At 34.7% G+C, this 17,621-nt stretch overlaps 1 protein-coding gene across 7 annotated transcripts; it reads left to right on the top strand.

The window, feature by feature from the left end:
* Positions 1–790: 790 nt before the first annotated feature.
* FRG1 (FSHD region gene 1) lies at positions 791–17,174 on the top strand. Of its 7 annotated transcripts, XM_072950423.1 has the most exons (10): positions 791–1,108; positions 1,201–1,271; positions 2,728–2,887; positions 7,989–8,114; positions 8,911–8,968; positions 9,296–9,410; positions 11,693–11,797; positions 15,311–15,402; positions 15,930–16,044; positions 17,068–17,174. In XM_072950423.1, exons 3-10 carry the CDS (start codon positions 2,797–2,799, stop codon positions 17,086–17,088), a joined length of 723 nt encoding a protein of 240 aa, XP_072806524.1. In that variant the 5' UTR covers positions 791–1,108; positions 1,201–1,271; positions 2,728–2,796; the 3' UTR covers positions 17,089–17,174. The 7 variants fall into 7 exon arrangements, with proteins under 7 accessions (XP_072806524.1, XP_072806522.1, XP_072806527.1 ...); XM_072950421.1 differs by having other exon boundaries at positions 15,930–17,174; XM_072950426.1 differs by having other exon boundaries at positions 793–1,108; positions 2,824–2,887; positions 15,930–17,174.
* Positions 17,175–17,621: the final 447 nt, after the last annotated feature.

Genomic DNA, 17,621 nt, shown 5'->3' with positions numbered 1-17,621 from the left:
TGGCTCTATATTAGATCTGTTTCTTTCACTTTAACCTTTCTTTGTTAATCACTAAAGGGGTGTTGCCTATAAACTTAAATTATACCTAAGGCCCATTTCTAGGGATCCTGCCTCCCAGGTAAAGAGTGTTAAGCTAAATTACCTTTGTTTAGCTCACAGGAAACACCCTGACCAGGCCCACCTGTGAATGGCTGCAGGCAGTAAGAAATCAACACCACCCCTTCCGAGTCTGGCTAGAACCAGTACTTTACACCTCAATTCAAACTCGGGAGATGGTCCTCTAGGACATTAGTTGGCTATTTTCTCCGTCAGCTGGCTTTACAAATAAATTCATTATTCCTCGTCCCAACACCTCCTCTCTTGATTTATTGGCTTCTCCCAGGGCAAGCAGAATGAGCTTGGACTTACTATGACATTTCTTCTCCATTACTAGAGTCTCCCTAGTTAAAATAACACAATAAACGTTTATGGACTTGAGCTGGCTTGTGGAGTCGTCCAAGGTCAGGTAACGCCGTCGCCTCGCCCCCGCTGCGGGGGACCGTCAGGACCAGTCCGCTGCGAAGAACCTGGAGGGCTGGCTAAGTCATTCCACCCTCTAACCATATTATCGTCTCCTCCCCAGACCCGGCAGGTGGTTCTCTCCAGTGACTCACCAGGCCAAGCTCGGCTGTGAGATCCGCCTGCTCAGCAGAGGGCGCGTCTCCTCTGCTTTCCTCCTTCCGACGAGCCCCTTCAGTTCTCCTGACGCGGCAAAAGAACGCCGCTCTGGTTAGGCCCTCTGCGGCTGCCGTAGCCCCAGGCTGTAAACAGGAAGTCGGGCTCTACTTGGGACGGGGGGGGATCCTTGCGTGAAAAAAAGCCAGGGATCCGGGAGAGTCAGGTCCGCTCCGCTGCTGCTTACATCTGAAGGAGTCAGCCCTCAGTTTTTTGCGTCCCTCGCCCGGCCCTGCGCTCGGGTTCAGGCTCCCAGCCCGGCCTCTTGCCGGAATGGACAGAAGCTGCGACTCGGTTCCCGGGGTCCGTGCAAGGACAGGCCGCAGAGCTGGGCGGACCAGCAGCCCAGGAGGCACAAGTCCTCCGCTTGGTGGATATGTGTTAATCTGAATGCGTAGGTTACAACAATAACTTCCTTTATTAGGGATAATTATTTTCAACATTGTCTCCCTCCCCCTTAAAATTTTTAATCAATTTTTAATGCAGATGTGGATTTTGAAAAGGATATAAGCTCGAGCCTGGACTCCACCAAATACTAATTTTATGATTTGTGGCAGGTTCGTTAATACCTTTCAGCTTCCATTTATTAATGTATTGGGAGGGGTTAATGATACTTTAAAAGGCTTATGAGGATTAAATAAGATAACATCGACAGTAAATAAGTAGAGCCAAATGCAAGGAAGTGGCGTTTTATGATTATTAGATCTTTCAAGAAAAGGAATCTGCCCACTAATATCTCCACCTCTTTTTTAACTGATAAATTTGCTCGGGTTTGATTATTAATACAAGTGTTGAGCAGTTCATCCTGGTCTCAATGATAGAGGTTTTGGAACTTTTAGGTGAGTTAGAAAGCCTCAAGGAGCAAGCTGAAGCCACTACCCTTGAGAACTCTGCCTAGGGGTCTGGCATCATGAAGAATTTATCCTGAATACATCTGAAACTGTTACTGTCTGAATTTATAGGATGGAGGGGAGAGTTAGCTTCTGAAAGCTTATGATGAAAATGCAAACAAGTGTGTCTTATAATCATTGTAACTGTCAACATAATTAACACGTACGTAGCACTTTCTATGTGCCAAGGACTGTTCTAACCACTTTGCATATTAACTTTTTAAAAAATCATTCTTGAGGTTTTTTTATTATTATTGAGGTATAGCACATATACTATAAAATTCATCCCTTTAAGGTGGAATTCAGTCGTTTTTACTATATTCACAAAGTTCACCACTGTTGACTTGCTGAACATTCTCATCATCTCAAAAGGAAACCCCGTAATCATTAGCAGTCACTTCCCATTTTGCCCTTCCTCTAGTCCCTGACAACCACTAACCCTCTGTTTTGTTTCAGTTTGCCTATTCTAAATATTTTATATAAACAGAATATATAATATACGACGTTCTTAGGATAACATTCTCAGGGTTCATCGATGTTGTAGCATGTATCAGTCACTACTCATTCCTTTTATGGGTGAATAATATTCTGTTGTATAGATATAACATACGGTTTATCTGTTCATCAGTTGATAAGCATTTGGGTTGTTTGCATTTTTTGGCAGCAGAATAATTCTATCACTATTCTTATACAAGCTTCTGTGAGGACATATGTTTTCATTTCTTTGGGTATATACCTAAGAGGAGAGTTGTAAGGTGATATAGTAACTGTTTAGCTTTTTGAGGAACCCAAAACTATTTTCCAAAGCAGCTACACCATTTTACATTCTCAGCAGCAGCATATCAAGTTACACATTAACTCTTAATCTTCACAATAACCTTAAGAGTTGGATTTAATTATTATCCTCGTTGTATAGGTGAGGAAACTAACTAAAAGGGGGTGAAGTAAATTTTCCAAAAATCACAGAGCTAAGAAATGACAGAATCAGGATTTTAAAAGGCAGTCTGGCTCCAGGGTCTGTTCTCTTAACTGTAACACAGTACGTACAGGATCAGAAGTGACTTCTCAGTATTAGAAGTTAGAGTGTATATAACTTTAAATCAATTTGTATATCAATGTTCAGCTTCAAAGATTGTTCTAAGATTCCATCTTATGATATTTAACATGCAAATCAACATATCTAAACTCATCTATGAAAATTATCTCCTGTGGTAAGAAGAAAAAGAGCAAAGAGAAGAAGAGAAAAAGAGACGAAGATGAAGAAACTCAACTTGATATTGTTGGTGAGTCAGTTCCCCGTACTTTATTCTGAGAACATTAGTTGAGATCCCTTTAAAAATATTTTCCTAGTTAGGGATAATCAGTGAAAAGAAAGTGGAAGGAATTTATAACTAACCGCTATTTGTCTTAAAGAGTCCAACTATTACTTACAGTTGTAGATTGCTTTTATGCTCTAGCACAATGGATGTCACTGATGTCTTTTTCATTATTAGAACAAAGCATAGGAGAGAGGACACACAGCTCTCTGATTTAAAAGGTACCATCATTAGACTTTGTAATAATCCAGCGATTCTGATACATCATTTTAAAGGGCTGATATAGATAAATATTATTTAACCAAATATAGGTTACAAATTTTTTTTTCATATTGCAATCCAGTTGTTCCAACATCGCTGTAGAATAGACTTTCTTTCTTCATTAAAGTGCTTTGGTATCTTTGTCAAAAATCAATTGACTTTATATGTGTTGGTCTGTTTCTGGACTCTGTCCTATCGATTTCTCTATTCTTTTGATATATTCGTCTTGTTTACTGTCATTTCATAAAGTCTTGAAATCAAGTGGTGTGAGTCTTGCTTTGACCCTTCTAGATCCTTGCATTTCCATACAAATTTTACAATCAATATATTACCTTCCACAGTAAATCATCTTGGATTGTCTGGGTGAACTGTATTGAATGTAGGTCATTTGGGGAGAATCAACCTCTTAATAACATTGACTCTCAATAATTTGCAGTTTTCATTATACACATCTTTTTAAAATTATAAATTATTTTATAATTTTACATTACTTGTAAAGAGAATTTTTAAATCTTATTTTCCAATTGTTTGCTGTTAAAACATAGATGTATATGCTGTTAAAACATAGATGTATAATTGATTTTTGTATATGGACTCTGTAGTCTGAGATACAAGTAAATTCATTAGTTTTAGTATTTTTGTTTGTTTATATAAAAAACTAAGAAATCTGCAGTCATATTTACTGCAAATAGTTTTACTTCTTCCTTTCCAATCTTTGTTTTTTTATTTCTTTTTATTACCTTATTGCACTACCAGGACTTCTACCATGTTAATCAAAGCGTTAAGAGTGGACTTAATGGCCTTGTTCCCAGTCTTAAGCAGAAAGCTTTCAATAGTCCACCATATAGTATGATGTTAGTTGTAGGATTTTCACAGATACCCTTTATCAAAATGTAGAAGTTTCCTTTTAAACATTTTTTTCAGGAATTTTTAATCATAAAAGTGTCTAATTCTAACTTTTTTTCCTGCATCTGTAGAGATGATTATATGGCTTTCTTCTTTTAGTACACCAATGAATTACATTTGATTCATTTTCAACTTTTAAACCAACCTCACATTCCTAAGATAAACCCCACTTGGTTGCAATGTGTTATTCTTTGTATATTGCTGGATTTGATTCCTAATAGTTTTAAGAATTTCTGCATCTGTGTTGATGAGGACATTGAACTTGTGTATCCTTTTCTTGTAATGTCTTTATTTGGTTTTGGTATCAGGGTAATACTGGCCTCGTAAAATGAGCTGGGAAGTACTCTCTCCTCCCTTACTTTTGGAAATAGCTATTTAAGATTGGTATTATTTCTTCTTCAACATATTTCACCAGTGAAATAATCTGAGCCTAGGTTTTTGTGTTGGCTTGTTGTTTTTTGTGGGAATATTTTTAATTACAAATTAAATTTCTTTAAGATATATTTTCAGATTTTCTTTTGTGTCAGTTTTGGTAATTTATGTCTCTTTAGAAAATTTTCATTTCATCTAAGCTGTTGAATTTATTGGCATAATGTGCAGAATATCCTCTTATTCCCCTCATGATGTCTATAGAATCTGTATTGCAATCTTGTCATTCATGCCTCATATTGATAACTTGTGTTTTGGGGTTTTTTTCCTGCACCAATCAGTCTAGCTAAAGGTTTACCAGTTTGTTAATCTTTTTAAGACCCATCTTTTGATATCATTTATTCTCTATTGGTTTTCATTTTCTATTTCATTTCTTTCCTGTTTTTATCATTTCCTTCCTTTAACTTACTTTCAATTTACTTTGCTCTTATTTTATAGCTCCTTAAGGTGGACATTTAGATATCCTTCACAACACTTTACCTATATTCCAGATTTTGATGTCTTATTTTCATTTTCATTCGGTTCAAAGTAGTTTGTTTCCCTTGTGATTTCTTCCTTGGTCCATTGGTTTTATCTTTTGGGGTTTTTTTTTTTTTTTGACCCATGGGTTATTCAAAAGGGTGCTATTTAATTTCCTTTGCTTGGAGATACTGTGGATATCTCACTGTTACTAATTCCTATGGTCAGAGAACATACGTTACTTTCTTGGTGAACTTCCATCTACACTTGAAAAGAACGTGTATTCTGCAGGCATTGATTTGCTGCTCTCTAAATGTCAGTTAAGTCATTTGGTGGACAGAGTAGACTTTCAGATCTTCTGTGTCTTTACTGACTTTACTAATACTACCATTTATTAGAGGATTGTGTTAAAGCATATCTAACTATTATTCTGGATTTGTTTACATCTTATTTTCTGTTTAAAGTATATTGAAGCTTTGTTATGAGGTACATGCACATTTAGGACTTTAATGTCTTCCTTTCAGTTTAATGAAATGTCCATTTTTCTGACAGTAGTCATTATCTTGAAGTCTAGTTAAATCATTTGAAGAGCCTTTTGCTCCTATCAGACTTGTTTTTTGTTTGTTTTTTATCTTTAATGATTAGAGGTATTTGGTTTTGCCCTTAGATGTAGATTGTGGCCCTTATTCTAGGAAGGGGTCCTCAAGGGGCCTCAACCAAATGTCCAGGGTACTCTGCGCTCTCTCCACACCAGTGTCTCCCAGCTCTCATGATCTCTGGCGTCTTCAGTCTGCTCTCAGCAGCCACAGCCCCACTGCTTGGCCTTGTGAAGTCTTCCCAGCACACATACTGCCCAGCCCACAGCCAAGGCCCTGCAGAGAGTCCCCACGTATACTTCTGGGGCCCCAGCCCCTGTGCAGTTCCCTCCTGTCTAGAACCTTACTCAGCAGATTCTGATCACATCAGGACGCCAGATCTGAGCTCAGTGAGACTGCCTTGCTCTTCTTGGGCTTCACTTCCCTGCACGGTGGTTGAGACGCTGCCATTCGGCAGAAGGCTAACATGAATGTGATGTTCACCTCATGTGTTTCCCTTTTGTCAACAGTCATAATCCTGTCAACCTGTGTTCCAGTACCAGAGAGTGGTTTTCTCACATACTCTGTCCAGTTTCCTAGTTGTTCACAGTGGGAGGGCAAGTCCAATACTGATCACTCTGTCTTGGCTAGAAAAGGAAGTCACTCTGTCCTCTTCTCCTTGTCCTCCCACCTTCTCATACATTCACAGTTTCCCAAGGTTCCTACACAAATAACAATATATTTTGGGGGAGGGGGGAAATCTTTTTTAATTTTGTGAAGCTGTTCTGTTGATTCCATGCAAGGATCTGAAAGTAAGCTAAAATTTCTACTAATTTTTATTAGTTATGAAACAGAAGGAAGAAGAGAGAAAGAACTCTTTTAAAATATAATAATATATTATTATCAGACCCAACAAAAATTAGATACAGTTTAAGTTCATACTTAACAGTGAAAAGCTGAAAGCTTTTCCGCTAAGATGGGGAACAAGACAAGGATGCCTACACTTGCCACTTTTATTCAGCATAGTGTTAGAAGTCCTAGGCAGAGCAATGAGGCAAAGAAAAGAAATAAAAGATGTCCAAATGAGAAAAGAAGTAAAAATGTCACTATTTACAGGTGACATGATATTATATATAGAAAACCCTAAAGAGTCCACCAAAAAACTGTTAGAACTGATTGACGAGTTCAATAAAGTTGCAGAATACAAAATGAATATACAGAAATCTGTTGCATTGCTATACATTAATACTGAACCACCAGAAAGTGAAATTAAGAAAATAATCCCATTTACAACTGCATCAATAAGAATAAAATACCTAGGAATAAATTTAACCAAGGAGGTGAAAGACCTGTACACTGAAAACTGTAAGACATTAATGACAGAAATTGAAGAAGACACACAGAAAAGATACTCCATACTAGTGAATTGGAAGAATTAATATTATTAAAATGTCTTACTACCCCAAAGCAATCTACACATTCAGTGCAACGCCTATCAAAATTCCAATGGCATTTTTCATAGAAGTAGAACAAACAATTGTAAGATTTGTATGGAACCACAAAATATCCCAAATAAAGCAATATACAGAAAGAAGAATAAGGCTGGAGGCATCACACTTCCTGATTTAAATTATATTATAAAGCTATAGTAATCAAAACAGTGGTGGTATTGGCATAAACACAGAGATACATAGATCAATGGAACACAATAGAGAGCCCAGAAATAAACGCATGCATATATAGTCAATTAATTTACAATAGAGGAGCTAGGAATATACAGTAAAGAAGGGACATCCTCTTCAATAAATGATGTTGGGAAAACTGGACAGCCACATGCAAAAGAATGAAAGTGGACCGCTATCTTGTACCATACACAAAAATCAACTCAAAATGAATTAGACTTAAATGTAAGGTCTGAAACCTAGAAGGAAAATATAGGCAATATGCTCCTTGACATCAGTCTTGGCAATTGTAATTATAATCTGGAAGGATACATAAGAAACAGGTTATAGTCATTGCCTTTGGAAAGCAGTCATGGATGGCTGGAGTCTGAAATGAGAGACTGTTCTCTGTAAATCATTCTGTGCCTTCCCGTGTTCTGCTGTTTTATATTTTAAAAGACCCTAATCTTGACTATGGTGGTAGTCACCTACATCTACACACACACATACAAACATACAAATGAGTGCATGTAAAACTGATGAAAGCTGAATAAGTTTCATGAATTGTATCAGTGTCAGTTTCCTGGTCTTGATACTGTACTACAGTTATGCAAGATGTTACCATTGGGAGAAAGTGAGTAAAGGGTATATGAGATCTCCCTGTATTATTACAAATGCAAACTAAACAAATTTTAAGTAAGTTACAACAACAGCAACAACTAAGGACCTTCTATCAAATCCAAAATATAAATTTAAATTACTGATTTTATTTTTTAGGAATCTGGTGGACAGTAACAAACTTTGGTGAAATTTCAGGAACCATAGCTATTGAAATGGATAAAGGAACCTACATACATGCACTTGACAATGGACTTTTTACACTGGGAGCGCCACATAAAGAAGGTTTGTGTCTGGTAGAAGCAATGGAATGGAAAAGGCCACTTAAAGTATATATCTTATGATATTCATTCACTTACGCCACATTCTGACTAATCTCAAATATATTCCAAAGGAAAGAATCCATTTATTTTGACTCTTCCACTTTTTTCCTTCCTCACTATTTACCAGTGATTGCCAACTCCCTCTCCAGTGTAAGCATTTGAAAACATTCTGTATAGTTCCAGAAGAGTATCTATGGGAATCAAAAACAATACGAGTCATTGAAATAATAAGTGGAAAGAAAAAGGAAACCTGTTTGAGCAAAGGTTTGAATTCCTTTGTTCTTTAGACTTTTTGCCAAAACTAACCTGGAGCATAGTTAGTACTTTGAGGTTCTCTCATTACTTTTAGCCCAACAGAAGAAGCACTAATGAGATAAAAGTAATTGAAAGATTCAAAAGCAGAAGCTTCTGGTCTGAATGGCCATCCCTTGAATAAATTAAAGCATTTAGTTTTTTAAATATTAAGTGCTTATTTGTCTATGTGCTGACTGCATTTTAAAACACAGATAATGTGTTGGAAGTGACCAAATAAATAAGAATCATGCTGACCTATCTTATTAAGTATGTAAAACTAGCACTTTAGTTATCTAGGAGATAAAGTAGCTCTTGATACTGTGAATACTGTATTACAAATATGTCATAATCTTATATTTGATTTTAAAAGAGAAAAAGCTACTTTTTTAAAGCTAAAGAATATCTTTATATGTGTATTTATAAGAAACGTCAAATTTATTTTAAAATGATTTTTTCTCCTATAGTTGATGAGGGTCCTAGTCCTCCAGAGCAGTTTACAGCTGTCAAATTGTCTGATTCCAGGTAAGCTTGAATTGAACTATAATTAACACATTATAATGCATTACTTAAAATATTATATATCCATTAAAAGTAGTGTATTTGAAGAATAATGAATTTGGAAAATGTTTCCTATATAATATAAGGTATTATATAACACTATTTAAAGGAAATAGAATTTTAAATTGTATGTATAGAACTACAGTGTCCAATGTGGTAGCCACTAGCCACACATGGCTTTTGAACACATGAACTATGGTTAATCTGAATTTTTATACACACACATTTTTTTATGTTGCACATTTAATTTTCTTTCAGTTTTTAACATTTATCTGTTTTATTAATCTGAAGAATTGCTCTGAAATCTGGCTATGGAAAATATCTTGGTATAAATTCAGATGGACTTGTTGTTGGGCGTTCAGATGCAATTGGACCAAGAGAACAATGGGAACCAGTGTTTCAAGATGTAAGTACTATTTTGTCTTTAAAAGCTTCTTGTCAATATAAGAGAAAGTCTCTAACAGTCAATGAGAGCATATATTCTAAAAAAAAATGTAGAATGCAATAATATAAATCATTAAATTGGGAAAACTCCACATGAATTCATAACCTTAAAAAGATCTCAAAAAATAGTACAGCACAGCAAAAAAAAAAAATCAACAAAGTGAAAAAATAAGCTACAGACTGCGAAAAAGTATCTGCAAACCATATATCTGATAAGGGGTTAATATCCAAAATGTAGGAAGAACTCATACAACTCAGTAGCAAGAAAAGCCAAATAATCCAGTTTAAAAATGGGCAAACAACGTGTGTGATTTAGATTCCACCTATAAGTGAGATCAGTTTTTCTCTGTCTGACTTAATTTCACTTAGCATAATGTCCTCAGGGTCCATCCACGTTGCCACAAATGGCAGGATGTCCTCATTTTTAATGGCTGAATAGTATTCCCATGTGTGTGTGTATGTATGTATATACAACTTCTTTATCTTTTCATCTGTTGATCCACACTAAGGTTGCTTCTATATTTTGGCTACTGTAAATAATACTGCCATGAACAGGTATCTTTTTGAGTTAGTGTTTTTGTTTACTTTGGATATAATCCCAGAGATGGAATAGCTGAATCACTGCTAGTTCTATTTTTAATTTTTAGGATCCTCCATACTACTTTTCATAGTGGCCGTACAAGTTTGCAATGCCAGAGAGTGTACAAAGATTCCCTTTTCTCCACACCCCTGCCAGGATTTGTTATCTCTTGTCTTTTTGATGATGGCATGAGGTGGTATCTCACTATGGTTCTGATTTTAATTACCTTAATGGCTAGTGATGAACATCTTTTCATGTACTCATTGGCCATTTGTATGTCTTTTGGAAAAATGTCTATTCAGGCCTTTTTGCCTAATCCAATGAGAAAAACATTTCATACTGCAGCCCGGTACACACATATGTATAACAGAAGCAAGAGTTGTGCTTAACAATACTTACTTATCTATGTGTTGAACACTCTGATATTTTATATTCTTTAACTTCTTTTGCTGTGTCTTTCCCCTTCCCCCCAGTACTGGTCAGGACCCACTAGACTGATTTCATAAACCACTGCAACCAGGAGGGGTTACAGCCCCTTCTAGATGATTCTACAAATATAATGAGATACTTATAATAAAAATTATATCAACAGAAGAGGCCAGCATATCATAAGGCCAGTATAATGAGTCAGATACTTCGACTCACACAGAACTTTAGGGACATTCATTTCACTTATTTTTGGGAAAGACACTAAGTTTAAAAATGTTATATTTAAATGAAAAAGAAACTTAAAACTCCCTGATATAATAAGTAAAAACTATTACAAAAAGGGTCCCAGCCAAAAGATCAGCAGCATAGATTTAAATCACCTTGGACTATGTAGCCACATACAGGTTTACCAGAAGTCATCCAGAAGACAGAAAACCCAGTCCTTGCCACCTTGAATAAGAAATTAAATCAATTCTATGTTATTAGCACTTTTGTAACTGGATATGATAGGTTACTAATACATTTTGTAATGATTAGATTTATAAATATAGTGTCTGATGTTTAAGTTATTCAGAGTTTTCCAAAAGAATCAACCATATACAAGTTATAATTAAATCTTATGTTTGTTAAGGAAATTTAATTAATCAAATTTATAATCTAGGTTTAGATACATAGGAAAACTAGTTTTCACAGTTTTGTTTATTAGAGTCAATACAATACATTGAGCATTAAACAACTAAGTTTGACTATTTCTTCCCAAAAGTCCCTCAGATATTGATTCTTAAAAGTTCTGAGCAGTAAATTAAAAGACATCAAAGGCTAGCTTTTATATTATGTATTTTTATATTTTCCAATTATGGAGAAATTTTACTTAAAACACTACTATTTGAGTAAAATATTATATATTACAATTGTTTTGTCTTTATAGCTTTTTTTTTTAACTGAACTAAATCCATTACATCCTCAATAGATCTTTGAGGCCAAATGAAATAATTCTATTCCATCTAATTAGAATTTAGTCCTATAACTAGAATATACTAAAAATATTTAATGTAGTTATCTTTGAGTAGTAAGATTATATGTGATTTTAGTTTTCTGTATTTTTTTCCCCAGGTTGTCTTCAAATTCTTTTTCCTGATTACTTCTATAATCAGGGGGAAAAATAATTTAGTCTCGAGAATCTTTTGCAGATATTCTTATAACTCGTTTTTTTGTTATTATTTTGTTTTATTTAGGGGAAAATGGCTCTACTGGCCTCAAATAGCTGCTTTATTAGATGCAATGAAGCAGGTGATACAGAAGCAAAAAGTAAAACAGCAGGAGAAGAAGAAATGATAAAGGTAATCATGACATTTTTCTATGGAATAATACATGGCACATATGATGTGACTACATCTCTTAAATGTTGCATCACTTATTATCACTTTAAAGGTTTAAATTCATAGCTTTTTATACTGTCTCCAAATAAACTTTAATTATAAATCCCGTAACTGACTGTTTGCACCATGTGGTAGAGAAATACATCTAAGAGCTACCTTGTTATTCTCTCCATTTATTAGTGTCTTTTTCTGAGTAGTTAGTTCCACATGCTTCTTAGGCCTGTGTCTTCTTTCTTTCTTGCCTGCCTTTTAAGTTATAATTTTTTAAATAAATGATCTGTTCACATGGTTCAAAATTGTTTAAATACAAGCATGTAAAGCATGTCTCCCATCTTTCTGTAGCCTTCTTGAGTTCCTATATAAAAAATGAGTTTTTGTAATTTTCTACTCTCCTGAAGTTAGCCTGCTGTACATACTCTTTTAGACCTTGATATTTTTTCCTTTACATTGTATGCTAGAGATTTTTTGTTATCATTATTTAGAAAGTTTTCTCTCTTTTTAATAGCTATATAAGACTCCATTTTAGGTGTGCTCCATAATTTAATCAGTTCCTTATAAATCGAAATTTAGATGATTTCAGTCTCTTATCCTTATAAACAGTGCTGCAGGACTTAACTTTGAATACACCTCATTTTGTAGGTGTGCAAGTATATGTGAGGATAAACTTCCAGAGGCAGGATTACAGGGTCAAGGGTACATGCATTTGTAATTGTTAGATACTGCCAAATTGTCCTCCCTAGGAGTTATACTAATTTAAACTCCCACTGGCATGTATGAGAAGGTTATGAGTTTAATACTTGAGCATCCATGTTGCTAGTCACTATATAAAATATATAAACGTCATAGCAGAACTTTCAGAGCCTTAGCCCTCAAATTCTGGATCTCTTAATGAATAAGTAAGTCTTCCTTACATGAACAGAAACACAAAGCACCTAAAACGTGTGTGTGTGTTTTAATTTTTTTTAACATTTTTTATTGTGTTATAGTCATTTACAATGTTGTGTCAAATTCCAGTGTAGAGCACAATTTTTCAATTATACATGAACATACCATATGTTCATTGTCACATTTTTTTTTCTCTGTGAGCTACCACAAGATCTTGTATATCTTTCCCTGTGCTATACAGTATAATCTTGTTTATCTGTTCTGCATATGTCTGTCAGTATCTACAATAAACTAGAAATTTCTTTCTCCCAGACTTAACTTCCCTAATCCTTTTCTTTATTTCATTGTAAGAGTTGTACAGGCATCTTCATATCAAGGTGAAAGTCCTATTAAATAAAACTGTAAAGTAGATAATCAGGTAGTTATAGTAACTGGACTTTGATGAAGGCCTTTAAGGCTTAATTATTTAGCCTTACTAAAATCACCAAATCTTTAATGAAAAACAGAACAGCAAGATGAGTCTAAAGAATAACTACCCTTGTTGATGCATTGTTTTCCTTTTTCTTGGCATTCCATCCCAGTACTGAGCATTCTGAACTTTGCCTAATTTGTCTCTGTTGGCAAGTCATTACAGCTAGTCTGATCCAAATTCACTGTGTGTAATACATCAGTGAGGGCCAGAGTGGAAGGCTCAAATAAATGGGGGGGGGGCTTAATTTTTACAAATAAAGCATAAAAATTCACATTACATTTTCTCTACTATCAGCATAATTTAAAAGCATCAAGTATCTGAATATGCTTTATGTTAAATTCCGTGTCATGTATTTGATTTTATTTTTAAAATGTTCTCGATTTTCAAAATACTTATTTTTACTCTTACAGGATTCTTTTTACTTTGAAAAATATTGCTAATCTTTCTAAACAAGAATGCTAATACCAGTAACTTTATTTATCATTTGTAGTTGATTAATGGAGAAAGAAATGCCATTCTAGACAGCTTAGGAATTAGAAATTTCTGTATATTTTCATAGTTTTCTCAGAAATCATTTTCACTGCCAAAGTCTCAAATAATTTAAGTATAAAACCTAGATATTCTTTTGTTGTAATTTGAAGTGTCAGTCATAATATTTTTCAATTACATGAACAAAACTAAAGCAAGTAGCTGCAGGTACTCTGCTGAATGTAGCATATGCATTGTTGTCTTTAATCTTCATAATATTCTGGTGAGGTGGTTATTATTAACTTTACAGAACAGGAAACAGCCTTTTACCCTCCTTACATCCTCACTGTTTGGATCAGTCACTTCATGAAAGTCACATAGCTCGATAAGGCAGAGACAGTGTGTACCCAGGCCCAACTGACTATAGAAATTACATTCCACATCACACCGCTTCTCAGGAAGCAGGTCGTAAGAAAAATGCTGATGGATTTCTGACTCATCTATTTTTAATTTTATTTATTTAATTTTATTTTATCATGTTTAAATTATTTTTTATCTGGATTACATTATAAAAGCATGATTACTGAAGACAAACAGTGCAGATATGTGCTGTACTTTGCACATCTATAGGAAAAAAACACTATGCTAATTTATCATTAATTATAACCATTTTCATATGAAGTACCTGTCAGATTTCCCTGGGTCTGTTTTGTTAGTCAGGTACCTGGGAGCTCTGATAATCCTGAAGTCTTTCTACCTTGCCTTTTGCACTGCAGGCTCTGCTAGTCTGTGTCAACATCCACCTTTATGGCATGGCTTTATCTACCAGAATACATTCCCTCCTGCTAAAAGCAGTATTGTGTCACAGACCTAGTCAGGAATTTCCCCAGGTCTTTTAGGACCCCTCTAACCACACATATTACTGGCATATGCTTTATTGGTCACCACTTTCTAAGCAATCTAAGCAATCTTTCTTATGCTCTGAGCCACAGAGATCACTTTGGAGATGTGGGTCCTTTGGGTTGCAAACTGCCAGTTCCACAGCCCTGAATTCTATTCCTATCCCCTTCTTGCCACACTCAGTTGGTCCGAGTTGCTGTGTCTGTGTCAGTTAATTTATGCCATATGATAGTAAATATCTGTCAAAACTTTTGAGGATATAAGGAGGATTTAAAAGGGGTGGGTTCCAATTAGGTAAAAACATTGTATTATGTTAAAAGTTTTAATGTATTTGGTACATCCTATGCAAAGTAAAACAGCTATTATTCTTAAACATTCAGTGTTATAAAATGAACACTAAATAGCAGGATAATTTGATCCTATTGTATTTCTTTTGAGGCCAAATAACGTTAAACTTTGCCTAATTTACTTAGTGGGATCTGACCTGTAAAATGCTTTTCAAATTTTTTCTTTAGTGTTTCTGATGTAAGGGCTCTTTAGAGAAATATGTAATAACAATTATTTAGATAAATTACAGTTATAAATAAAAACACTTATCTAGAACCTGTCTTTTTCTGAATCTAATTGTTCAGTTAATTGTTTCCTTCTTTCATGTAAGGAATCACCTAGAATGCTATTGTGTAGTAAGTAAAGTGGAGAAGGGGGACGATAAATGTATAACCTGTTGGGGTCTCATCTCCAAAATCCAGATTAGATCCTGTGCTGAAAGAGAGACTAAGAAAAAAGATGATATTCCAGAAGAAGACAAAGGAAATGTTAAGCAGTGTGAAATCAATTATGTGTATGTATTTTTTTTCTTTTTGAAACTATAGATTTGGCAGTGAGAAGTGCTTCTCAATGCAACTAAAATAAAATACCTGAAGGACAAAACGAGGCAGCATAATGTAGATTCTAGGACAGAGCACTAAGCAGAAGAAGCCTTCTCTTAAGGCTTCAGTTTTCCTAGTTATCCTGTTAGCTTTCAAAGCTCAAGTCACCTGGGTTGGTCTGTTCTCCCTACTCAATGGAGTGGCTCTAATTATCAGTACATGATGCTAACCAAATGCTTTCCCACAGCTGGGATACAAGAGACTCCAGTCAACATTCCCGAATGTTGCGTCTGTAGGGCTTCCCAAACAACTGCCCTATTGATGGTGTGGTATGAAGGTCATTTTTGTAGTTGGAAAGCTATATGTTATTTAAGAAATACAATTCGTTTTTTTTTTTTAAATAAATGAAAAACCTGTAAAATATCTGTAAGCCCATCAGTGAGTATGGTATAGCCAAAGTTTGAGATGCTTTTCAGGAAAGATATTTTCTTCCTAACAGAAAGAAATTCCAGAGCTTCCAAGACCACAAACTTAAAATAAGTAAAGAAGACAGTAAAATTCTTAAAAAGGCCCGGAAAGATGGATTTTTGCATGAAACATTTCTGGACAGGGAGGTATATTTTTATTCGTACTGTTTTCAGTAGCCAATAGAAGTGGTGTATATAAACCCATGTTCTTTTCTTAATTACTGTAATTTTAAATTTTTGAATGTTGTAATATTACCTAAAAAGGACATTATAAGTCGGGGAAAAGATCACGAAGAAAGAGTACCTGAAAATAGCCGGATGCCAAGTTCTTATTTTTGTTGTGAGAAATTCAGATTCAACTGAAATAAAATTGAAGCACTTTTATTAAGCTGCATTCAGAAGTGTGCAGGATATTTGTCTTAGTACATTATTACTATTACTTATTACTGTTCCTGTTTAGGTAAGTAATGTCCTAGATTTACAACAAAAATAGGGTTAGAGAGGTTTAGCTATGAGCTTACAAGTATAAATCAAGTAAGTGCCAGATCAAAAGAGAATTTGGTAATCTCCTGCCACTCATTCAAGTCATATGTTGCAAAATTAGCCTTAAGATGTGTTTTTACACTACTTAATAAAAGACAATGCTTTATCTTATATTTGCTATCAGCCAGCTGATCAAGTGGGTTACCTAAAGTCAGAAATAATGCAGTAATTTTTTCCAGCTGAGAAAAATTAGCATGTGCCTATTTTTAAGAAATCAAGAATGAAATATAAAAAATAGTCAGGATGTAGACTCAAAAGAAGAATACAGTCTATGTCCTATAACTTTTATCACTTATGAAAATACAGCATTGCCACCTTACTAAATAAACGTTTAGGGCATGCTTAAATTCAGAGGCAATTAAAATTGCTTATGATGGATTAAAAAAGCTCTTAGGCAACATGTATTAAAGATTAGGAAAAGATTTTTGTAAGAGTAAAATCCATTTAGTATGAAACATAAAATTGAAAAGTAAAATTTTAATTAAAATATTTTACTATAAGCAGTGTGGTAATATAATAACCAAAATTGAAAACACAATTTCTAAGCATGAGTTTATGTTTAGCAGCAGTTGACTATATGACATATTTCATGTAGATTAACTTTTATTATTTGTTTTGTTTAAACAGGAGAGCCAAATTGAAAGCTGATAGATACTGCAAATGACCGCAACTTTTGTTTCTGTCTTCTTTTTCTTCTGAATAAAAAAAAAATCAGTGGAAGTGTTTTTACAGAATTATTGTACTGTTATGGAATTACTGCTGAACCAGTAGCTAGATTTAATCAAGTTTAATTGAGTTCATCGGTAAACATGTATAATCGAAATTTGAGATGTTTTTCAAGAAAGGTTTTTTTTTTTAACAGAAAGAAATTCCAGAGCTTCCAAGACCACAAACCTAACATATTCCATGGATGTACTTTTTTAGTTAATTGCAGTATTTCACATGGAAATGAAGCACAACTTAAAGTGCCACAGAATTTTTTTCTGGACTTCCTGTCATAAAGCATGAGATGCTACTCTAAGAAACAGGTGATGCCACACCCTGTCTAGTTCTCAGCGTTTATATTCCATCTGTCACCAACTCTAGAGTTACGTGGCCCGTCTACAGCAAGGTAGCTAAGCTACCAGCATTGACCTTAAAAAGGAGCTCCCGCTCTAATCTGGCCCTAACTTGGCATTCCG

Source organism: Vicugna pacos, chromosome 26 (assembly GCF_048564905.1).
Source record: "Vicugna pacos chromosome 26, VicPac4, whole genome shotgun sequence".
Lineage (NCBI taxonomy): Eukaryota > Metazoa > Chordata > Mammalia > Artiodactyla > Camelidae > Vicugna > Vicugna pacos.
This window is presented reverse-complemented; position numbering and strand designations above follow the sequence as displayed.